Raw genomic sequence first — 24,856 nt, 5'->3', positions numbered from 1 at the left:
TAAGAACGAGAAAATATTAGATCTGATAAAAGATTATGTGATAAACTTTAAAAATCTACTTGATAGTGATCGTGAGAGAGTAGCTTTCACCATTTTTTTGTGCACTCTTGAAAAAAATACTGCTTTTATATGGAAACGAAGCTGGTAATAAAACGATTATTTTTATGCCTTCTTTGATTGGATAACCAATAAATCAGTACCTGTAACATTAAACAGAATTTCAAAACAATGTTTTGGCCGAAACCAAAATTTGTTATTGTATTTGCAGGAAAACTTACATGGAAACATGAAGTCAAACAACCATGAACTCAAACTCGAAAAACATCATTGGTAAGTTCAATTTAGGGGCAGTGCCTAAAAATTTCTTGACGATACTTATTCAAAAATTCGCAGGTAATAAACAAAGAACACAAAGGATTTTTATGCTCGCTAACGAAAATACAACAGTTGGCGATAGAATATAATCAAGATCAAAACAAAACTTGACTGCTGTGTAGTCTCAATTGTTGCTTTATTTTAACAGACCAATTAAACGACAACGGTGTAAAATTTGCATTATTTACTGCTCGGATGATGGAAGTTTGCTTACTAGCCCTCAAGAATTGCGTTTGTTTCGCCTACGAGTCGGTTCGCTAGCGTCTTAGGTCGATTCGCCAGCATCTCTGGTATTTATTCTATTCTATTTAAAGATTTGCACACTAATTACAATGAACGGGTAGTACAAATAAATGATAAGGCATTATGCCCCCTACAAGATTCGACTACCGGCCCAGCCCCATGGTTAATAATTTAAAAACAAGAACAAGATCCATCGACCAAAAGTAGATTAGTTAATTGATCGATTAATCATTAACGAGCATTATTAAGCCTCTATGTGTGGGTGCCCACAGTCTTCGTTTTCTTCGCGACTTTTTTGCAAATCTTCGTTTTTATTGGGAAGATCTTAGTTTTTCGGATTGAAATGGTCAGTTAAACGTTTATTCAGTATTATTCACAGTTGACAAATATTTCACTTCAATAGCAAATTGCATAACTCACTATTTAAATTTACGAAAAGCAAAATAAATTCTACACCAAATTTATCACTTAATATTCTGTTATCATTTGTTATCGTTTCTTCATTTTGTCGACTTAGGTCTTGAATGGAACTAGAAATGTTAAGTCGATGATAACAAAGTCGACCAGAAGTGTTGGTCAGTGATATGCTTACTTTAGCTTTTAAGCGTTTCTCAAGACCTTGCAAGCTTCCCTGCTCACATAACGTCGTTCGACACCACCACGGCTTTACAGACGGAGCTTCTACCATGAATAAATTGCCCGTATTCTGCAGACCGCGAGGTTGAGGTTACTTCCCACCTTCAGACACCGAAAAAGTCTTTTTTTTTTTTTCTTTTATTGGACTAGATTGAAGTTAGACATTTTACCTAACGTTTCCAAAAAGAAAGATTTAAAAATCTCAAAAAGCGTCCGACTTCGTTAGGAAAACGTATTTTCAAATGGAAGTGAATAAATCCGGAAGGTGTCATAATCTCGTAAATGGACGAATCCCCAAGGAGAATATCGCGGCAATTTCATGTTATTTGCATATTTTGTTTACATCGCGCACGTGCACTTGATAACATTCACACGTGGAAGTTCTCTGCTGGTGGAAAGTCTTTTCTCAGGAATAAACAAAAGTACGCAAAGCGTACAGGTGTCTACTGCCTTTTTTGCTCCATGTTGCTTTTATGTGGGGGAAACTGCAACAAGAAATCCATGTTTAATATGAGTTAATGGTGATGAGTTTAAGATGAGTTAATATTTAAGATATAGAAGAGCTTCACTGACTTCGACTGACTTAGCAGCTTTAGTTAAGTTCTTCTTGCTTGAAAATGCTTCAATTGTGTCTGTAAAAGCTGTAAACCAAAGCGCCTGTTCATCCAAGTCAGCCCAGAGTCTTGCAGTAATATTCTTCGTTGCATTTTTTACTTTCTTTGAGGCACCACAATGTGGACACTGCACAATGTTTTTTCCTGACATATGTGGCATTTTTTTTATTTGGCAGATAATGTATACGTTTAGCTTATCAACCAATTTTAATTCACTCACAGAGATGGTTTTCTTAGCATTGGCCAGTTCTGGTCCTTTGATTTTTTCAAGGGGAACTGTTACATCACCTTCTTCCAATAAAGTGGTGGGGGTTGTGCCTAACAATGTGTTACCCGATAGTATAGATGTTTCCTAAAAATAAATTGTTCGAAAAAAAGCTGTTCTGAAACAAACGAAACATATCGGTTCATAAGCTCACCTTTAACTACATTTCCATAACTGAACAAGATTTCACTTGAACAGTACGGACAACAACCACATTTTGAGCCAACTTCCCAAGGACTGGAGAAGATTTTTAGAGAAAAATAGATTGTTAAGTCGCTTACTTAACCGTGATAAATTTAACAGTAAGCCAAATTTCAAAGTTCTGCCCAAGCAGGAGAGAGCACAATGTAGACCTAATTCTGGAAAGGTGTACATGTACCTGGTGAATGGCATTGTAGGGACGTTCCTTTATTTTTTTTGAACATTGTGAGAATTTTGCACTCTATCACAATAAAAAAGCTTCTTCGCGCAGATCCTTGTTGTCGCTCAGTCTGCCATAAAAGAATTTGTTCATGCTTTTAGCTGTGCGTATATCGAGTTATGTATGCACTCGGGAACTGAGTTTGGAGAGCCTTCAAAAAGCTAGAGTGGCTCGAGGCGTAGCCGAGAACAAATTCTTAATTTTTAACGTAATGTATAATATTTTTTGGTTTGAAGGCGACTTCTTTGTTCGAAATCTGGACGCCAGCATGGAGCAGAGTACCGGTCGCTTTTACCAGGGATTTTTCTCTTTTCTTGACAGAATGGTACTCTTCTTTCTTCTTTGAGCCTTTGAGCCTTTTTTTTTTCTTTTCTTTTCCTTTCCGTTTTGAATTTCCACGAGCAAAGATTTTTCCACAAGCAAAGAGCTTCCACGCTTTTCCAGATCTTTAATTTTTTTTTTTTTTTGTGGAAACGTTAGGTAAAATTTATGACTTTAATTTGGTCAAATAAAAAGAAAAAATTATTTTTTTGGCATCTGAAGGTGGTAAGTCCGTTCTACACACGTGCTTGCGTTACCTGTAAAGACGGCAGCTGCGTTGATAGAATATCAAAACTTCCATATGCAAATTGATTCGAGCAATGAAACGTTAACACATTGTTATGCAAATTTGGCAAAGGATTGAGGTTGTAAGGCCTGAGTTCCGATATGGTATTAATCTGACGGTCTCTTAAATCCAAAGCTTTTGCTGGTTATTTTGTGGCTTTCCAGAGTTGTTTATCTACCGTTGTTAATGATGCAACGGACTGATTACGTCTCTCTTTTTTTGCTGTGACTGGTGTTCTTTAGTGGTATCCAAACAGTTTTCCTCTGAAGTTTATTTACATCTTCGAACATGAGGGCTGCAATAGGCCATTTTATAGTTGTGTACTTAGTTGCCGAGCCTTTGATTCAGAGTGAGGCTAAAGATGACCTTGTCGTGATAGAGACCTGTATTTACTTAGCATGATAACAAAGTGATTTACATTTGAAAGGCAGCAAGGTTTGTATCATAACAAGGTCATCTCTCTAGCCTCACTCCCGTTCAAAGGCTTGGCAACCAAGCACACAACTGTAAAATGGACCATTGCGGTCTTGTTATCACAATTTAACTTTACCCATAGTTAGTAGAGGGGAACTACTACCTATGCTTTACCAAGCTTCCTCTCGCCCGCATTTCATTGGTCTGCGATTTACGGCTGAGAGTGTAGCAAGGTAATTTTCTAGAGATAACTCGAATGGATTCGTTTAGAGGATTGATAGTAGCGAGAACTTTAAGCACACTCAATTTGTGACGACTATCATTTGGGATGCGGTCGGAGGCATTCTGTTTTTCACTTTCCTTTACATAGAAAACAGTGAATCGACGTCGGACATCCGCTGTGATGCAGATCTGAGCGACAAAGGTGGGAAGGACCCCGCCGTCCTTGAAAGGTGTTTCGATGAATACCAGAAAGAATACAACAAGTTCCCCGTGTTTGGCTTCGTCTTCATAAACTTCTTCACTATCACATTGGTCCTTATCATTTACTCGCAGACATCCAAATCGAAAATTGACGCGCTCGAAACCCGGAACCCTGATGTAGAAGGACGGAAAGAAAATGTAGTAAGAAGTGGTCTGTTTACAAGGTACTGCTGTCAGCTAGCTGTGATAATTGTTCTGGCGATCCTGTTTATCATCTTACTGCATTTTACTATAGATTTTCCGTCGAAGTTTGAATGTAATCTTTCGAAAGAAGGTTCCAATTCATCGGCGTTTTCGTCCACAAACGCCTCACCAATAAAACCTGATATTTACGCGTGTCGCAATACACGAGCAGCTAAGAGAGCCGGTGGTAGTGTTACCATTACTGTATTGAATGGAATCTATATCTTTATCGCTTCATCTGAACTTCTCTGGATCTTATCACGGGCAAGGAATGATAGGCGGTTCAAGGAAGACTCGCAATTTTATGTTGATCATTTAAGATCTAACCGTGACCGAGAGCCGCAGCCGCAACAAAATGAAATGACATCTGAAGAGCCAGTAGCTGTTCATGCAGGGTCCACTTATGGCAACCAAGAGCAGCAGCCAGAAAAAAATGAAGGGACGGAATCCCCAGCAAGGTCAGAAAGAATGCAAACGAAATCTGAAGGACAAATCAAAATTGATATGGCCATACATCCAGGGGAGAAGCAAAAAGTTAACAGCGTCAATACCATCCCTATGCCTCCTTTAAAGTCGGGAGAACTGTCTGAGCAACAGAGGTCGTCAACGCCCAAGCCGACAGAAAAACGTCCTGACCAAGAGCCGCGGCCGCAACCGCAAAATGAAGAGGCAGTACCCACCAAGGAATCAGAAACAAGGCTAACGAAATCTGCAATAGAAACCAAATTTGAACAAATTGATTTTGAAGATGCAGCCACATATCCAAGCAAGACGACAAAAGCTAAGTTTGGTTCAAAGTCGCGAGAACTGTCTGAGCAGCAGAATTCGTCGCCGCCCAAGCAGCTGATTGAAAAATGTTCTGAATCCTGGAATGGACCTAAGAAAAAAGAAACACGTTGTAAACCTGTGAATCAACATAAACAGCCCGAATCTCATGATCAACCCGCAGCAGGGTCAACGCCGACGCGCACCACACGTTCGGGGCGAAAGATTGAGAGTCCGAAACGTCTGTGTTACCATGTCTTGGGTGCTAATGTCACTGAAGGACCGTGCTCTGCGAGTCAAGAGGGACAGTCCGAATCTCATGATCAAACTGCAGCATGGTCAGAGCAGGCGACGACACCACGTTCTGAGCGAGTGACACCGACGCGCACTACACGTTCGGGGCGAAAGATTGTGAAACCGAAACGTCTTACTTACTCTGTCTTGGGCGATATTGTCACCGAATGACCGTGCACTGTAAATCAAGAGGGACAGCTCGAATTTCATGATCAAACCACAGCATGAGCAAGTGAGTAAGAGACCGAAACGTCTTTACAACCATTCCTTGCGCAATAGTGACACCACCGAGATAAACTGGTGTGCACAAATGTGAGATGTAATGAAAGGTTATGTGAAAGACTTAGCAAATTCACTTGATAGCAATCGTTAGAGAGTAGCTTTCACCTTTTTTTTGTGTACTCTTTATTTGAAAAAAAATACTGCTTTAACATGGAAACGAGGCTGGCAATAAAAAGATTATATTAATTGCCTTCTGTGATTATCATAGCCAATAAATCAGTACCTGTAACATCAAAAAGCATTTCAAAACAGCGTTTTGGCTAAGAGCTAAAATTTGTAATTTTATTTGAACGAGTCGGTTCGCCAACGTCGTAGGTCGTTTCGCCGACGTCTCAGGTTAGTTTGCTAACGTCTCATAGGTCGTTCGCCAACGTTTTGGGTTTTTTTAGTTTTGTTTCCTTCGAAGTAGCATCAAATGAAACCCCTCGCCGAGAATATACGTGTAAGATCGGTCGAAAATGAATTGGACGGGAACTGATGAGGTCACTTTTTCTACAATCGGTCAGGCGTTAGTTGTGACTGATCATTTGACTTCCAACCTGAACCATAACCAAGAGCCACGGCCGCAATAAAATGAAGAGACAGATCCAACGCCACAACGTAAGGAGCTGCACCTTTAAGCTCCACGCGCGTGTAATTCGAAACTCACGTTGCAAGGATCCGCATTTGAACAGAAAAGAAGTTGGAAACAGAATTCAGTGACTTGTAATAAGCTTTTTGTTCTACCCTTTTTCTTTATTATACTTTTTAAGGGAAGTTTAATTTATCTGGATATCAATAAATTCGACTTGAAAACGAAGACCAAACCAGGAAGCACTTTAACAAAATTTGCCAAGTTCCCCCTCAGGTACTTTAGGCAACCCATAGGTGGTGACTTGTCTGGTGACTTTTTTCTGTTTCTAAGTACTAGGAGTTTGGTCGGTTGATTATTAAAAGACACAAACCTGTATTACTGAGGATAAGGAAGAGTTGAAAAGACAGGTGCAAGACTCTTTGTTCTTTCCAATCCGCGTGGTACATACAGCTTTCGTCTCTCCTTCCCCTTTTTTTTTTACTTGTTTTGTTTTGTTTTTTTCACGATTACTAAGTCACTTACTTGATTCTTTGCCCCCTTGGCATGAGACACCATTTATGTCTCTAAATTTGTTAGGGATACTTTCGGTTTCGACATGTGGCAATACGTAAAAAAAAAAAAAGATGAATTCAAGCGATCAATAAAGACATGTCGACAGAATCCTCAAAATTCGCAAAAATTAGAGGCTCTCAAAATGAATGAATGAATGAATGAATGAACTTTAATAATTTCTCCTGTACAGGCTTTTCAGCAGCTATTTACAATGGTAGACAATTTACAATCACAAATGAACAACTTAAAATAGGGTAATAAAAATGAAAAAAATATATATCTATGTCCAATGGGTATCATACAAAGACTATTAATGTGCTCCTCTTAGGGAGTCCTTCGAAGAATGTTTCAGTGACTTTACTGACGGCAAGTTCACTAGGTCACTACTCGGAATTTAATAGTGAAACTGCTCTATGGGCAGAGGTTCGTTGACCGTTCGCGGACCTATAAAAAGGAATCTTTGCCATGCAGTGATTATCATGTCAAAATCATAATAATGTTAGTAGGATTGAGTGGAGTCCAATTCTTTCCTATAATTATACGCGTGAGAACAAAACTGCTTGCGCAGCAAATTCTGTCACGGACTCAGTTAGTGTTTCGTGGTAATGGACGCTCATGGACAGGGGTATCATTTTCCAACTGAAGGGAATTACCAAAACAAAACAAAAAAAGCGATCAGCAAATTAAACATGCAAGGTATGCCGCTCTGATTGGTGCAAGCTTACCCCAAGGCTGTGATCTAATAGCCCATTTCCGAATTACCCTTGGCCTCTTTTTCAGAACGAGGCCTGGTGCTCAACCATTCTTGTGAAAATGAGTTTAATTTGTATGTGAATGAAAACTTATAATCATATGAAAGGATGAACACCAGGACTCGTTTTGAAAATGAGGCCAAGGGTAACTCGGAAATGGGCTATTGAAGTGAAATACATACTCTAATGCTGTGATCTGAGGGTTGTGCGAGATACGTACCTAATGCGGCGATCTCATTTGTGCAAGCATGATATTACTCTAATGTTTCATCAAAAAGTCGATAAAAACCACTTAAATTCCAAAAAGAGGTTGGAATTCTTCTGTACAACTAGGCAAGAAGCGATTAGATGAAACCTACAAGTCAGGACGCTTGAGACTTACCACCACTCATTGACCGGTCAACCACTGCTCGAAAGAATGCAACACACAAAGAAACTGTGCGATGGGTTTTATCGAAAAGTATCTCCTTGTCAGTTGAACGCTACTGAAAATACATTTGCCTAAGGATTGTTATTGTATGCATGCATTCCTCCCTATTGATAGAAAACAATTCGTGTTTAGTTGTTTTGCGTTATTACTGTGCATCTACGACAGAATTTTCCTCTGTAAATAGGCTATTTTACAGTTGTGTACTTAGTTGCCAAGCCTTTGCTTCAGAGTGAGCCTAAAGATGACCTTGTTGTGATAGAGACCTGTATCTACTTAGCATGATAACAAAGTGATTTACATTTGAAAGGCAGCAAGGTTTGTATCATAACAAGGTCATCCCTAGCCTCACTCCCGTTCAAAGGCTTGGCAACCAAGCACACAACTGTAAAATGGACTATTAAGCGACGGATTGAGGTTAGAAGACTTATATCCAACATCTTATTAATCGGACGGTTGCTTAAATCCAAAGCTTTTTCTGCCCTATTCTGTGGCTTTCCAAAGTTGTGTATCCACCGTCGTCAATGAAGTAGCGGACTGAATAAGTGTGTCTTTTTTACCGTGACTGCTGTTCTTCGGTGGTATCGGATCAATCTTCCTTCGGAACCGCAAACAGTGGATGTGAAAAACGGTCGATCGTGTATAGGCTAGTGTCTTGATTCAAAATATTTCAACTCAATTGATAAGCTTTAAAGGCTTTCAGTCGTTACATGAGCTTGGTAATGATGGCCTGGAATGTACGATAGAACTGGCAATCCTGGGTTTTTAATGGTGTTATTCTTAAATTTAGACCCGAAACCGTTATCAAGCCCGTAGATTAAGCGTAATTTTGGCAAGCGACTGCTCGGTATCTTCTCGGTTAAGATAACAGCTGCCATCTTTGATTTTTAGAGCAGCGTAAAGCTGGGGAGAGAAAGAAATTTGTATTGAGGGGGGGGGGCAAGCGACAGTCAAAAGGAAGGAGAGGGAAGGGGAAGGGCCATAGAATTTCTTCTTGCCTTTCGCCTTCCCCTCCCCCCACCGTCTACTCTAACGCTAACTAAAACATGGCCGGTTGGATAAAAGATTGCGAGCTCATAAGACGGCTGCACTGCAGGCCAACCGTTATCAACCATATTGTTTATTCCACTTTCTTTTTAGGTTTCGAAAAAGGCAGAAGCACTACAAGTCCAGCGGCAAAGTCACATACGTTTTGAAGACAGTGATGGTGAAGAGGACGCCTAAGATCAGAAGTGCAAAGAGCCCCACATGCATCCGAACATTTTCTCTTGTTAACTTCGAACTTAGATTTAAAGGCCGGGGCGCTTGAAATGCAACAGCTTTCAAGCGACTTGACCGGAAAATATTATTGATTATTATTAAGAACAAGGATGGTACGGCCGCTTTTCCGACACTGACCTGTGTTGTCATACCAAATTGAGATATTGAAATGCTCCTGGTTCGTTCGGGTCAGGAAGCAGGGCGACAAACTCGGGCAGAGCGAAAAAATGGAGGAAGGTGCTTGATCTTAACGCAGCTTTCAACGTTGGAATAAGTGGTTAGAGTAGGGAGCTTTATAAACTCTATACCATTCTCATGATCTCCCCTGCTGGTGTCAACTGAGCCCCCCTCAGCTCCGTTCCCCCTGAAACCAATTTTTCCCCTAAAAATCCACTAATTCCCCGCCCACCCACCCACCCACCCCCTCTAAGATAAATAATAGAGAGATTTAGCACCGCGTTTACGTGGAACGTAAACGGCAAGATTTACCACGTGACTTTGTTTTTTCCGCTAATTTTTCACGTTTGCTGGTTGCGCTTCGCCGTCTCTACGTGAAAGGAACCTGTAAGATTTTGTTCAGTTTTTCTCTCACAAAGTAAAACGGGCACCAAACCTATTCATTGTAAGTCCTACAAGAACGCCTTCAAATCCACTATGACGTCAGCTCACGCGAAGGTAAGCTCACGCGAAGGTAAACCCGCAAGGTTCACGCTATTTTAACGTGAAACGTGAAAGAGTAAGCGGACGTTTGCCGTTTTACGTAAACACGGTTCAAAATCTCTAATGACTGGACCCTGACCAAACATGTGAGCGTGTCGATAAGTTTCCCATTTTATTCTAGTTTATACTAACATGTCAGATGACGAAAAGAAACTTTTTTGTGTATCTTGTGTTCAAGTACTGTTAGTTGGGTCTGAGATTTCTCGGCCAAAGGAAATTGTGATTTAGGGTGTGTACAACAGCATGGATGAATCGTTAAGTTTGTATTTGTCAGCAAGGTTTTGTGCTTTTTTTCCCAGTTTCTTGGTATGCTTCTTTTTTCTGATAAACCTTTCCTCTTGCTCGAACAATCCCTCTTTGTCCCGCTCATCGCAAAACCGCGAACTCCTCATTCGATTCCAAAGATCCCTCTTCATGCAGACGAGCACTATAAGAACTAAAAAATTGGATGGACAAATATATAAATATGAACAGTTTTAACACAAGAAGGCAGCTTCTTCCACAAAGGACGAAACGCTGTAACCTGTGTTTCCCATTGTGGTAGATGAAACAAAAAGGCCATCGGGATAGCCAGAGACCCTAGTTCCCTAACATAAGTGTTTGCGAAAGTTTGTAATTGTAAGACTGAAATGATTACAGGAGTATTTTGATCGGTACTGCTTTAATTATTGTTAATTTTTATCTGATATTGACTACAACTATACCAGTCAGTGCTGAGCAGGTTCGTCTTACATAACCCAATACAGCTTTTTAGAATGTTCAATATCCTCATAGTGTGTTTCGCAATCATTCCAAAATCCTTCTCGTAACACTCTTAGGGCCTCGTGTAGCTTCGGGTGATGTACAAATAAAAAGAGCCGTTCAAAATTACAAATAGTGGGAAGCAAAAGAAAAGAGAGAGAAAGGGAGGGAGGACAGTTGTGGGACCGTACAGCGACGGGTGGGTAGGAAGCTTTGGAGGTTAAACATGAAGGCGCGCTATATAAGGAAGTCTTCCCTGGGAAGACTTGTACCTAGGCTCATTTGTCACTCACCATTGACGTGTGCGGGTCAAATTTAAATGCTGGTAGACGAACAAAAGGAGCTAATGAGATATATTGTTTACTTCCACCAGCATCAGTGGTGGCATGAGGTAACGTGCGAACCACCTACTTCGATCTCAAATTTACCGCCACAAATAAAGACAGTTTCCATTGGAGAAAGGAAATACAAATCTCAAAAATTCTTGTATTGTGATGAAGACATAAAACAATTTTGATGAATGCGCCCGCTGTTCGCTGCTTTGGAGTAGCTGTAGCTCAAGCTGACTTGACTCTTAGAGTTCTACATCACACGACGGTTGATTGACAAATGGTCCAGTGGGACCTAAGGCTCCTTTTATAGCGCGCCTTCATGTTTAAATGGAAGCTAAAGGTGTAATTCCAAAAGTTTTTCTACGGAATACTGTTTCAATTTTTGAAGCACCTGACGGAGATAGGAAAATTCGAACTGCGCCCGGCAAAAGCAATGAAGATTGCAGGATTCGTCGACGCAACTTCTTGGAGAAAAAAAAAAAAGGAAGAAGAACTTACTAGAAATCAAGACAACCGAAGTACAACCGCTCACAATGGCTATCAGTGAGGTCTCCGCATTACCACAAGTCTTCCATTTCCAACGGTCGCATTTTTTTGTTTCAACTTTCTCGTTCTCGACTCCATAATCGTTGCACAACAGTGTAGTTTCGCACCAGAAACATTTAGAATCTTCCACGCATTTTTCGCAGTTTTTGGCGGCGCTGCAGGCCAAAGTAGAGTTCGTCGTTTGACCGCAAATGATCCTCGATCCTAAGTAAACAACTGCCGAGACAGCAAGTAAAGCTTTTTGCAGAAGATTCATAGTTGGCAGACACTAGTAAAGCTGATTTCTTGAAATGTGTTTGAAGCGATTTTGATTCACGTGTTACGCATTGAATACAGTTAATTCGTCAACCTTCGAGTTTAAATCTGCGCGCGCAAGCTGGGGCTCGTTAATTTCGATAGTCTTGTCAACGAGCATGACATCCTTTTTTTCATCAACGTCACTTTCTCATCAATTCCTCACTTGGAATTGCTCTGAAACACTATAGTACCACACAGGAGAGACAAAATAACGGCTGTTTTTATTGAATATTGTTTATTCAATATAGACCTTTGTTACAGTTGTGCAATGTCATCTAATGTTCGCGGCTTCTAAGGGGGTCGGGATACGTGTGATTGCACATTTTTCACCATTCCCAAACAAAGTGCATGCTTTAATTAAAGAAAGTACATATCTTGCGGGTAGGGATGTGGTGCCCAAGGCCTTATCTCGGAAACTCGGTTGTGTTACGTCAGGCCCATGTCGTAAACACTTCTACGCCCACGTGTAGTGATTACCACGCACGTTTCCGTTACTTATTGCTGACGTGGCCAATACAAACTTCCGTGGCAAGTTCTGCCAGGAAATTCTTGTCAAAAGATACTAATCTAATTGGCGACAAAGATCTATTACAAATTTCAAGAAGGCCTCCTTTAACCAAATGCACAACATTTACTTCTCAAGACAAAGTACATCATGTCCCTCGGCTTGGCGAAAAACCTAAGTAAGGTAAAGTATATCGGTGTGGCATGAAAACTAGATATTTTTACAGTTAAATTGTGATTTGCAATCCATTCAACCTTTCAACCTTTGCAATCCATTCAACCTGTTTTCATCTTTACTGATCCTTGTTTCTTTTGAGTATATTGTAACTGCACTTCTGCGGAATCTGTAGCTGGAATTGACAACTCCGCGTCTTTATACAAACATGATCTTTATTACTCTACGACTGACGTTGTGGTTGAAACTAAAGAAAATAACAAACGGTTACACTAGTTACACAACATACAACCTAAAGAAATAACGAACAACAAGGCTATAAAATACTTACGTTGTTACGGCCACAGAAACGTTACGCAACTGCACGAAAAAAATGGAAACGGTTATATTACATGATAAATTATGCAGGCAGCACAGAGCAACAGAAGGCGGCAACGAAATGACAAGAAAGGCGCTAATGAAACAAGTATAATTACAGAGTGAAAAGACTTAAATAAATGTGTTCCAAACACGCAAAGAGAAAAAGAGAAGAAAAGAAAACCAAAAAAAAAAAATGACAAAAGAAATGTCGCACTTAGAACTTACATATATTATTTCGTCTTTAATATTTGTCCACATGGACAATGAATTATATCTGAGGTTTCATTCTGTTTAAAGCGCGCTACATACCTCCAATAAGTCGAAGAACTAACAAAATATGCTGACAAGGCAAGCAAATAAAAACTTTGTCAAGCACACGAGGTCTTAAACAAGTTTACATGCATTACAAATAACACGAAGGTAATGACGTTGTAATGATCACCGTTAGCCTGAAGTCATCTGATCAGCGCGGTTTTGTTGTGCGTCTTTAAAAAGTTGTGAACCTATTTTCATTAGCTTATAGAACTGACAAAATATGCCAACAATCAAACTTTTTAGTCTCAGCTCTTCCTTGTTCCTTTTTAGTTTATTCTCTCGTCTATGATATTTGTCCACGCTACAAGAAATTATTTTGAGATTTTATTCTTTTAAAGCGCGATACATACCCTCATTAAGTCAAAGAAGTAACAAAATTTGCTGACAAAGCAAGCAAATAAAACCTTTGTCAAGCACACTAGTTCTCAAACAAGTTTACATGCGTTGTCACATATACAGTGACATTGTTGTGGTCACCAGTTGCCTGAAGCGCGGTTTTGTTGTGCGTCTTTAAAAGTGGTGAACTATGATAAATTTTACACTCCGCAAAGTGTTCAGGGAAGCAGGTCTATGCTGCCTCAATGTCTATATTGTACGTGCTCTCTTCAGAAATGCTAACAAGTTGGATCTTTAATTGTCAAACTTTGCTTTACAGCTCAATGATTTACAAACTCGTTCGACCTGTTAAGCACTATTAAAAATTTACCCTCCAAAATCTTCTTGAAGAGAATACACCGTAACGAAAATTACAAACAGGAATCAACTGTAAAAAAGAATAAAATAATGAAATTTTCAGCGTGACGAGTTTCGCCAAAGCAAATCGACATCGTGCTAAATGGCATACGAAGGTTTGTGAACAGGTCGGCAAAAAATATCATCGCTTTTAATTCATCTAACAACATCGTGCAACTACTATATCTTGACCGTATTTTTTTTAAAGAATTTTGGACCCAACTAGCCTTAGACATAATACAGAAATCTAGAACAACTTCTAGTCGAACAGCATGCGGCAAGAATGTAAGTTTTACTGACTGCTTTTGAGCCCTTCGCCATGCAGTTTGATTTTATGCATTTTTGCTGACTAAGAGATATTTTCAAAATTTTCAGTTAGCCTCGTTTAAGGATTATACGAAAATCGAGCGAAATCAGAAGTGCAACAATAATTTTTGCTTCCGCAAAGGATGCAAAGTTTGGTAGAGCGTTTCTGTCTTAGCTTATTTACCAGTTATCATATGCTACTTACGCCTTTATGCTTGACAAAGAATTGCGATTTTTGAAATAGATCACTGCACTTGCAAATTATCTTACTTGCTTTTCTTCTAGCAGGGTTTGCCTACCGTTTCAAAGTTGTCCTTGATTCGTTTTATTTTCAGGAGCAGATCATATTCTTTTTGTTACCTAATAGATCATTATTACCTAGTTTCTGATAAGTTCCCTTGCTTACCAAGCCCGGCAAACATTAACAAAGTTGACATCGATTTCGGCAAGAAACAAAAAGTATGCGATAGATAAACCATCAACATTTGAACCAGTCGCTTCATCTACGACTAATTAGTATCTGGGAGAAGTTGTACAAATGGAAACTGAGAGATTTCCACATAAGAAATTACCGCTAGCTATACTGTGTAAAGCCTGTAAAAATAGGCCTTACGCTTGGGGATTCCCCTACTCTGCAGCCATCAATTATAAACCAGCTGCCAGAAGATCTAATTTCCATATCTTATTACACTGGACGCTAGCACAGGGATCTTTCCCTTACGTTTTCTTCTTGGCTATTCAAAAGAGAAGGTAAGTTTGAAATAGTTTGTTGGTCGTTCAAGTGTATCATAGCGCTCGCAAAGTTTTGAAAATGTCGCGCTTAAATGCGCGAACCGCACCAAAAATTCAAATTAATTGATTCAAAATGGCGGAATTTCGATTTGTGCTTAAAGCAGCATATTTCTCGCTTGTTTCTCAGAAGCAAATGCGACGAAATATGAGTGAATTAGAAAGACAGGAACATGATGTACATACTTTACTTTCGATGTTTTGATTTCTGGGTTTTCTTGTTAGCGGAAAACCTCGCTTCATGAGCAAATTTGCATCGAGCGGATCGATGAAGCGAACTCATTACCGAGGACACAAACAGAACACATGGAAGCGAACGACACGCCATGTCAGCAAGTCGCTGAACTACAAAGGGAATACGAGCGACTCTCCTTGGAAAAAGACCAGTATCTTCAGACCTTAAACAACAGCGAAGCCTTGAAACTACAGCTACGCGAAACGCGTAAAGATGCCAAACATTTGTCAAAACAAAAGAAGAAATTGCAAGCCATGACGGATATTGGGAAGCCGAGCGAGGAGGTAATTAAGGCAATGGGTTTAGGAGTTGATAATGTTATAGCAGTATTTTTTTAACTCTCCTTAGGGCTTGAAATGTGAAAACTTGGGTAAAGATATAGACAAAATCAACGAAACAAGCCATGGTTCAGGTTTAGATACTAATGCTCACTCAACTGTGATTTCAGAAAGAAAATTAGCATACGCTAAGTCAACGAGTTTATTCATGTGTAAAACAAGAAGACATCTTTTTAAACAGTAGTGGAACTACCTCATGGACTTGACCATCAAATTAAATACCCAAAAAAATCCGTGAAGGGCATATTGTTGGGCATACCAATTTCGACGGTTTCCGGCATACCTATTCTGAGCGGAATTACGCCTTGGCCAAGGAAAAGTACGTGCGTGATTCGGTAGGCAATGAATCCAGTTCAAACGGGAAAGTACTTTTCGTTGTTCTACACTGCCGTGTCCCACGCAAATGTTTTAAAGTTTAATTCCTAAGTGATCAAGTAACCAACCAGTTTGTGATATGTCCTGACCCTTTGTCGGTCATGTGAGAAGCTTCGAGATATCTTATCACCATTCGAAATAACCTTGAATGGTAAAGCGGGGGTTCTCTTTCAGAACCAAGCTGTTTGCCACGCATACAAATATAAATTGCCTTCGCTCTGCTTGCAATACCAAATGGTTTAACTGCAACACAGATATAACGCAAAGCTTTATCTCTAGTCACCTTCGTAAGAGAATGCTGGCTTGAAACCAAAACTATCGAAATCGAAAACGGTAAGTTCATGATCTTGGATCATTCCAAGTTTTTACTTTTCTTTTATTTCATTTTTTTTTCCTCAAGAGACACTTCATTTTTCATTGTCTGTGCAGTTGCCACGGAGGCGCGCAATGGAAATTTGTTCAAATGTGTTAAACCGTCAACACAGTATCGTCACTAAGCATTCAATTATGTCTCGTCGGCGTCCGTCGAAGATTAATATCATTCGCCGTAATCCTTTTTTCATTTGCGTCAGCGTGAAAAACAAATGCACGACTCGATTACAATTTGCTAGAAGTGCCATTTCAGCCAACTCTTTCAGTAGTTCGACTTTATTAAGGGGGCACTGCATGCTGTACAGCGATCAGACTTCTAAACTCTGTCAAAGTCGGTGAAGTAACTCGTGTTATGCTATGAGTCCAGGCCAGTTTAAAGAATATTATTTATATAGCATCTGATATGAATGGGACTTTTTTTCCAATTAAGGGTTTGGCAAATCCTTTTGTTTGGTTGTGTTGTCAAAGAGTTCTTAATTTTATGTTTTCACTCATTAGTAAAACTTTAAACTCGGCATGACGTAATGGATGGCGGCAGTTAAATCAGTGAAACATTGTGATACCGAAGAGTGACTCTGGAAAAAAATTTTGGTCCTAACTGAAAATTAAGAACATTTTCCAAGGAAGTGTGAATAAATAAATATAATATGTGAAACGGTTAAACTTATTCCGTTTGCCGTCAAAGAAAAAAAGGGGTCTATTGACTTTTTCTACAAAGTTCAATTTTCCGTGACAAGCATATACATTACTACTAAAAATATCCCTTCTAAAGCTATTTTAGTCTTAAATAAAAAAAAAATTAAAAAAAATAACAAGAAATAACAAGACAACAATGAATCTTTGGTCTCTAGGAGTGACTAGGCGAAGAATAAATAGGGGCGAACATGGAACATCGCCAGAGCTAACACACCCAAAAGCATCGTAAAGCTTTATTTGGATCCCTTTTTGTTGACAACATCTCTTATAAGGGTTTTCCCCCATTAAGTTAACAACATGTTTCAGTCCAGTTTGAGAAGCTTGCGGCTAGGCGCAGGCATTTTAACTTGTGCCGCCAAAAATTTCAGGTTTGATTTTGGACCCTTTATAGGCGATAATTAGTCAGACTTTTCACCAGCTGACTCGCGGAAGCAATGTTTGAAATTTCAGTACTTGATATACTTTAAACGTTTGTTACATGTTACGACTGACACTGATTTTGATTTATACCAGATTTTGCCGGAGTTACAATGTGCGGTTCTAAGATCTTGCGAAGTTTCCTTCTTATTGGATGAGTGATCAATTAGATCTTTTACAGTTTGGTCGAACTTAATGCGCTTTTAAAATCCAGATAAAGCGGCACTAATATTAATCTTTGTTAACTTAACGTGGTTGAGAGATATGCGGAAATGCTAAAAATAACTCGTCTACTTAAATAGCAAGCTTCCCTCCAAAAGTTTTGCCTAAACTTAAAACGACTGTTATTTCAGAGTTCAGCTATGTAGGCTGCAGTTGTTTGTTCGTATGGGACTCAGTTCGTGAGTTTTGAAAATCTTATTTGAATATTGGTTAAACAACTGCATAACTGTATCAGAATTCACATGAGAAGTATTATTTCCTCTTAGCGACGTCGTGTTTACTCATTAACAGAACAGTAGGGCTCGTGAACTTTTGTAAGCAGGAAATTTTCACTCAAGACCGTGATGCTTCGTACTTTAAACAACAAGATTGAACTTGATATCGGGTGTAAAATATTACCGAGTAGATCCTCGTAAACTTAGAGGCTTTAATAGTGTCATCTAGGGAGCACCTTGCCGGGAAAGTGTCGCGTTAATTTTCATAGCGGTATGAACCCACAGTTGTAATTGAAACAAACTTGAACATGAAATTTTTGGAAAGTGAAACAATTCTACAAAGATTGTGTGAAGTGCAAGAGGGTCCTCACGTCGTATCAAAGACGAAGAGTATGAAAATCTTTCAGTTACTTACTTCTTTCCGGCGACCCGAGAAAAACTCCATTTATGGTAAAATCAGGGTGCTTTTGTTTTCAGCAAGTTAAGGGACTCGAAGGACTGCCCTACAGTAGTTTGATTGTTTTCAATATCTTAACAATAGTTTGTTCTGCTTGTTCTTCTTGACACAATTCTAAATAATCCACTTCCGCTTTCTTCATTGTTCCCTAAATATTCCCCGCTTTCGTCCACAAAATTTCCCCTAACAAACCGAAATGTTAACAACACTAAATTTAGTTAGATGATACCCCAGGGCTTACGAATTTTACAATCACTTTTGAAGCAGTCTCTGTGTATAAATTCAGCAATCTACCGTTTCGATACTCTTATTAATTCAAATTCAGTTCGATCGAGTTTCCCTGATATGATATTATGGACTTATCAGTATCTTCGAAGTGGACACTAGTGGTAAGGTTTTTTGTTTTATTTTTTCTTTTACCTCGATCGGTGATCTATTTCCGATCTTTTCTATTTCTAAGTTTAAAGGAATCGACGTCATAGCACTCCGGCCGTTTCTTGTGACGCCCAACTTTCCATATTTTTATGATGTCTTCACTATGAAGGAAACTGTAGAATATTAATACAAAAAACATCATCTGGGACCCTTATGAGTAAAATTGATCGAGCGAGAGGACGCGAGGTAAGATACGCAAATGAGGATAGGAAAAATTAACACAGACTGAAAATCACGATCTGAGGATGGCCAAGTTACTTTAAGTTACTACCAAAACAATTTCTACCCCGCCTCGATAGAACGAATTATTACATCATCTTCTCGTTTCGACAGTGACTAAATTTTAACCAGAAGCCTTCAACACCTCTGTTGAACTTGAAAAGTTTATCTTTCGTAAAGTATATGTTTTTACTTTTCTATTAAGCCCAAAATTAGAATGATTTGTTGCATGACTCCGTGTTATTTTGCGGTTGAAGCTGTTTAACCGGGAAATATCGTTTCGAAAGAGAGACCCTCTTTTTCTGCCAGGAGACAATCTTGATATACACATTTGATTTTATTGCCAGAGGAACAACAACGTATGAAATAAAACACTCAATCGCCGATCTGTTCTATTTCCTTGCAAGTTTTATTCTAGGAAACGAAATGTATTAAAGTTTTGTTTTATTTTTAGCAGAGGTATGTAAATTGCTTAGATCAAAAACAAACTTCAAATAATTCATGATATATCGGTTTATTAAAATTTTGTATTCATATTAATTTCATTCATTTGAGCGTGTTTCTGGAACTAGCCTAGGGCACAACAAAAATCCTACTAAAATGAGAATAAGTGAAACCTTTAACTCCTTCAGGTAGTTAACATGTAACTGAGACCGTAATCAAATGTTTTCTTATTTGTTTTCAGACATCAGATCAGCCTCCTGAAGACCGGAATCCTCGGGGAGAAAATCCCTTTGCTCTAGAGCCGATTCACACTGCACCGCAAGAAACATTTCCTTCTAGAGAACAAACGTACTCTCTTCCATCGCAAGAAAGTTTCTCCCCTCCCTCATCTCCACAGGACTCAGGAATGAATGGTCACATCTCCCCAGTCCTCCCTACTTCCAACGGATTTGGGAAGGTTGAAAAGCCCTCCGAGTGGGGCACCTTGGATGCGAAAACTGAAGCTAACGCTCTAAGGATTGAAAACCGAGATTTGGTCAGAATGAAGAGAAAGCAGGAAGAACAGGTTCGAAACATGTCTCAGGAGCTTGTTGTAATGGGAACGAGATGTAAAGAACTTGAGAATATTGCTCAGCGGTAAGTTACTGGTACTGGAAGCTCCCGCGCACTCGATGCGGCTAAATTCTGATATCAAAATATATTTACCATCTCAATTACTGGAAATGGTACAGAAAAGATTGGTACTTAAACCTTAACAAACTATTCAAGGGAAGTATAAACCTAAAAAGAATTTTATCAGTACAAGCCCACTGACAGGTATTTGTGTGCTGATCGTAGATCCATTTTTCCAGCGCTTCGAGTGGGCGCCTTTTTTTCGCGCTCGGTGCCGGCTTCAACGCCAGCTCCACGTTTTCCATGGCTAGTCCCATGCTTTCCCGCCCTTTGCGTTGGCGCCATTTCTCCCGCGCTTGATATCGACTTCCTATTCGCTGGTTCACTTCCATTTCTCTGTTGTTGAAGTCCAAATTGTAATTAGTTCTATTCATACCGAGTTCTTTCTGGGCCTTCTATGAGCTGAATAAATTAAATAATTTGGATATATCAACAAAGTTGAAATGGTAAATTGGCCACCGTAACGATTACAAAAGCTGACGTTTCGAGCGTTATCCCTTCGTCATTCGCTCCGACGAAGGGCTAACGCTCGAAACGTCAGCTTTTGTAATCGTTACGGTGGCCAATTTACCATTTCAACTTTGTTGATATATGCAAATTATTTCGTTACCCCCACTGACGCAGCCCCAAACAGTTTCTTTCGAAACTATCAGCCTTTATTCATTTGAATAAGTTAAACTTTCGTTCTTATTTCAGCCTTGAAGCCGAAAACCAACGCCTTTCGCAGCAATTGGGTCTTGTACATGGTAATTTGCAGAGAGGTGATCAATATGGTCCAAATGAGGAGGTTCAACTGTTGAGAGCACAGGTACTATACGATATGTCTTAATTTTCTTTCTTTTGCAGAAGAAACTAAAAACATCAAGACTTGCCTCCTGTCGGCCATGGAACCGAGTTCGAGGACAACGACCTTAGTTAACTCCCAAGTTCTTGAAATTTATTTTCCCTTCTCGTTGCTGGAAAATATCTCGTAAATTCTTCTCATAACGTATTTTTTTTAATGTGATGAAATTAACCGTACATATTATCAACATGGATATCTCTATACTGTTGTCTACACATTTCCTAAGGTGCTGACAAGGAGAATTTGTTTAGCAATCAGGAGCCTTTTTAGTTGGTGATCAGTTCCTTTAGAACTAGGATGTTTATCACCTCTCGGATTCTAAAGTTTAACTTTTCTCAACCACAACTTTCTTCACAGCTGAAATTATACGAAGATGATTTCAAGAAAGAGCGATCGGAGAAAGAACAGCTGATCACACAGAAAGAACGCCTCAAGAGGGAACTGAGCGATTCCAACGCTACTGTTGCTGGTCTGCAACGTCAGCTAAAACAGGTAAATAGGATAAAATATCAGTCACGTGAAGCCGCATGCTCAATAGAGAGCTTTGGCTCCGCGTTTACGTGAACTAGCGTGAACCTTACTGTTTTAGCTTCGCGTGAGCTCTCTTCATGGTAGATTTGAAGGCGTCCTTGTGTGACTCACAAGGAAGAGTTACTTTCACGGAGAACGGCAAAGTGCAAACGGCAAACGTGAAAAATTGCGAGGAAAACGTGGTCACATGGTCACTCTGGCCGTTCACGTTTCGCGTAAATGCGGCGCTAAATCTCTCTAATATTTGCTTGCGCACGCGAAGAACCAAAATCACCAGTTTGTATTCAACTAATGTGTATAGCCGACAAAGGTTTCTACCCTCTCCACTTTTAGGTGAATATGTAATATTAGGGATCGGGGGAGGGTGGTTGCTGTGAAGATGTCATTTAAAAAAAAAAAAAAAAAACAAACTTCAGAGCTGCAAGGTGAATTTCTGCCCCTACTATAAGATTCACAATCAAACAGCTATTCAATAGGTAGTCTGGAAAAACCGGGATCCGGAGTTCCACCAGAATTCCGGATTCCGGCTTTTCCAGACTACCATTTTCAATAAGGGTCGCCCCAAGAAGCATAAGCTACTTTATGGTTTTGGAAGACGCGGTGGTCTACCGGTTGGCGCACTGGACCCAAGTGGTCCAAACGGTCCAAGTTCGAGACCAGGCCTGGTCGCTTTGATGTATTCTTGGCCAAGACACTTCACTCTCAGAGAGCCTCTCTCTCCAAATATGCGTAGACAGGGCTGAAATGCTACGTCAGAGGGTATGCGGCCATCAACGTGGGCTCAAGTGTTCTAGGTCTAAAATTTAGCGAAATGAACGGAAAATAATAAGGGCTGACATTTAAAACCGAGGAACTTTGTTTCCGTCGAAGGCATTTTTTTATTTTCAGAGGTTTTAAGAAATTTGATTTTCGAAAATTTTGGGGTGTACCAAGTTTTTGGAGGTTGTTCTGTAAAAGAAAAGCGGCGAGAAAAACGACGCCTCGAAGCAACAGAATGGGAAATGAATTCTGCAAACTACTCAAAAATCCATTTTCCGCGGCAAAACCTAACGCATGCGCATGCGTTATTCAGCTCTGTCCCAGGCGTGTAAATTGTTACCGGCGAAAAGTTATTGAAGACTGATAAAATTCTGGTCGGTAACCTACGATGTAATGGCATCCCATCCAGGGGGGAGTAGTACGCTACGGAGTCTGCGATCAGCCCCGGCGCCATGTAGGCCAATTAACGCGGGTGCAGACTTTATTTTACCCTTGTTTACGGTATGAAATTATCAAAGTTTGTAGTGTACTGTTTTTTGAACTTCGTTCCTTTCTTGACATAGAAATAAACATTTTGAATTTCTAGGCTCTCAATGGCGAAGGTGGATATGGTGATCCACGCGGTGCCCGCGTGGCGATCATGAGCGAGCCGTACGTCGATCCATACGCATTGAGGCATCCTTTGGATTATGGGATGGCACGTTCATACTCGGGAGGGTACATTGGTCCTGGAGCAAGCAATGTAAGCACTTACTTTCTACCTCTATTCATGTTAGCTTTGTATTCCTCGAGGTTTTCTCCCTCTGCCTACTTCCCCCTCTTCTGCTTCACTCTGTCGTTCCTTCTCCGTATCTTCCTCTCCGTATCTCCCTCTCCACGTTCTTTATCTTGTTTTCCTTCTTCTTTCCTTGCTTGTCACTTCTTCTTCTCGTTCTATTTTTCCTCTCCTCCATATCCCTCTTCCTCTCCCTTCCCTTCGTTTTCCTTTCTCACTCTTTCCCTCTTTACTCCTCTTTCTCATTCTGTTTTTTCCTTTTCTCTTCATTCCTCGCCCTCGTCCTTATGTTCTTTTTTCCTTCTTCTCCCTTATTTTCCATATATGTTTTTTCATTACTTTTCCCCTTTTTTCCGTCTCCTCATTCCCCACTTCCCTTCCTTTTTATTTTACTTGTTTCCCTCCTCGATCCGTATTTTTCTCCTTCCTTTCAACGAGTTAATTTTGTAAAGATCTCATTTCTTTAACCATTTAATGACTGTGACCCTCTTTTGGAATTTCCAGACTGTGCTTCGACGCGGACAGACACCATACCCCAAAAAGGCGTTCCTCTCACCAGATATGACAGCTGTCATAGATCGTGACGTTGTAGATGGTCCACCCACCGGACCCCCTAAAAGCATTTAGCGAGGAGTTAACTTTGTTTAGAGTTTTTCCATGCCTGCTTGCGTTATTTACAGGCTCCATAACAAGTGCAAGTCATCACGTAATAAATTGATCATTTTTCATCAGCCGATGGAGCGAATTGTGTGAAAGAGTTTATTTCGAGGGTGTTTTTCGAACATTTGCGAATCGGTTTCGCTTATGTCGAGATTGTAACAAAATTAAGGGAAGATTGTTTGTAATGATATGCGATAAGCACGAGTGAATTCGAAACTAATCCATGTTACTTTATCTCAGTTATATCCTTCTGTCCAAGTAGCAGTGGTTTATAAAGCTATTTCTTCTAAACATATTAACCCTGATGATGTCTTTTTTTTCAAATTAGTAAATATTGGAGTGACGTTTTGACTCAGTACTTTCAATTCATCGCGACCCGTTGGTCAAGATTAATTTTTTTTTCTGTTGGATATATTCCCTATTTGGGTAACACTCTGATGTTTTATCCCCATTATGGCATTGTCTCTTTGAAGTTATAATCTCCCTTGAAAGCAAATTCGTTTTTAAAAGAAAGCTGCTGATTGAGTTTCAATAAAATGTTAGATTGGATTATTGTAGAGTAAGAAACTTTTTGTTATAATTTTTTTAAATTTCATTAATGTAAGTAGCTGTTAACTTCCTACAATACAGCCCATAGCTTTTCTATAAATTTATTGTCGTAGGGAAATATATAGAAAGCGCATGCTTAAACTTGGGTTGCCGCTGGCTACGTGCATGGCTCGCTTACTGGAGTTCGTCGAAGCAAGATTAAACGGCCCATCAGTTAGAAGAACATAAGTGAACGTGAAATCCAAGCGTTTCTGAACAAGGTCCGAATGAGCCCGTGGTTGGACGCTGGTCCAATAGAGGTCGCAGTTGTTGCTAAACAAGGAAATCCTACCTGGGTTTTATAACTGAAAATCACTTTAGACTACAATCGTACAGTTTCATTTATATCAGATATTAATTTTTATTAAACACCAAAAAAAAATAAATAACGTTTCTCAAAATGTCATTTTTTGTGGTTTGTGTTACTTTCCTCTCAGATTATTTACATCGTCTGCATATACAAATAATTTTAACATGTTTTAACCTGGAACTGCCATCAATTTCAGTATCTGTGCAACTGTGTACCTACCCATGCTCCCCCCCCCCCCCCAATCCAACATTAACCCTAACTTGTTATCAGTCGAGTGGTGTTGGTTAATGGAAGGGGCAAGTGCTGCAGTTGCTCAGGAACTAAAATT

General features: G+C 39.7%; 2 protein-coding genes across 3 annotated transcripts; one reads left to right on the top strand and one right to left on the bottom strand.

The window, feature by feature from the left end:
* Window positions 1-9,960: 9,960 nt before the first annotated feature.
* LOC111325748 (uncharacterized) lies at window positions 9,961-11,940 on the bottom strand. The gene is made up of 2 exons (XM_022929616.2): window positions 11,439-11,940; window positions 9,961-10,303 (listed from the first exon to the last, which is right to left on the bottom strand). The coding sequence occupies exons 1-2, from the start codon at window positions 11,740-11,742 to the stop codon at window positions 10,092-10,094; spliced, it is 516 nt and encodes a 171-aa protein (XP_022785351.1). The 5' UTR covers window positions 11,743-11,940; the 3' UTR covers window positions 9,961-10,091.
* A 377-nt stretch (window positions 11,941-12,317) lies between these two features.
* LOC111325689 (uncharacterized) lies at window positions 12,318-24,624 on the top strand. Of its 2 annotated transcripts, none has more exons than XM_088745053.1 (7): window positions 12,318-12,471; window positions 15,190-15,483; window positions 19,631-20,025; window positions 20,758-20,869; window positions 21,263-21,397; window positions 22,782-22,937; window positions 23,475-24,624. In XM_088745053.1, exons 1-7 carry the CDS (start codon window positions 12,439-12,441, stop codon window positions 23,595-23,597), a joined length of 1,248 nt encoding a protein of 415 aa, XP_088601179.1. In that variant the 5' UTR covers window positions 12,318-12,438; the 3' UTR covers window positions 23,598-24,624. The 2 variants fall into 2 exon arrangements, with proteins under 2 accessions (XP_088601179.1, XP_022785287.1); XM_022929552.2 differs by lacking the exon at window positions 12,318-12,471 and adding an exon at window positions 14,768-14,925.
* Window positions 24,625-24,856: the final 232 nt, after the last annotated feature.

The sequence above is a fragment of the Stylophora pistillata genome, chromosome 14, assembly GCF_964205215.1.
Source record: "Stylophora pistillata chromosome 14, jaStyPist1.2, whole genome shotgun sequence".
NCBI lineage: Eukaryota > Metazoa > Cnidaria > Anthozoa > Scleractinia > Pocilloporidae > Stylophora > Stylophora pistillata.
The sequence above is the reverse complement of the archived record's forward strand: the minus strand, read 5'-3'. Positions and strand labels throughout refer to the sequence as shown.

Bases quoted from the DNA above. Each gene is read 5' to 3' on its own strand.
- LOC111325748 (XM_022929616.2), bottom strand. From the start codon at position 11,742: ATGAATCTTCTGCAAAAAGCTTTACTTGCTGTCTCGGCAGTTGTTTAC. The intron at 10,304-11,438 runs GTAAGTTCTTCT...CCAATTTTTTAG, and splicing joins TTCGGTTGTCTTGATTTCTA to TTCTTATAGTGCTCGTCTGC.
- LOC111325689 (XM_088745053.1), top strand. From the start codon at position 12,439: ATGTCCCTCGGCTTGGCGAAAAACCTAAGTAAG. The intron at 12,472-15,189 runs GTAAAGTATATC...TTTTCTTGTTAG, and splicing joins TGGCGAAAAACCTAAGTAAG to CGGAAAACCTCGCTTCATGA. The intron at 15,484-19,630 runs GTAATTAAGGCA...ATTTGTTTTCAG, and splicing joins TTGGGAAGCCGAGCGAGGAG to ACATCAGATCAGCCTCCTGA.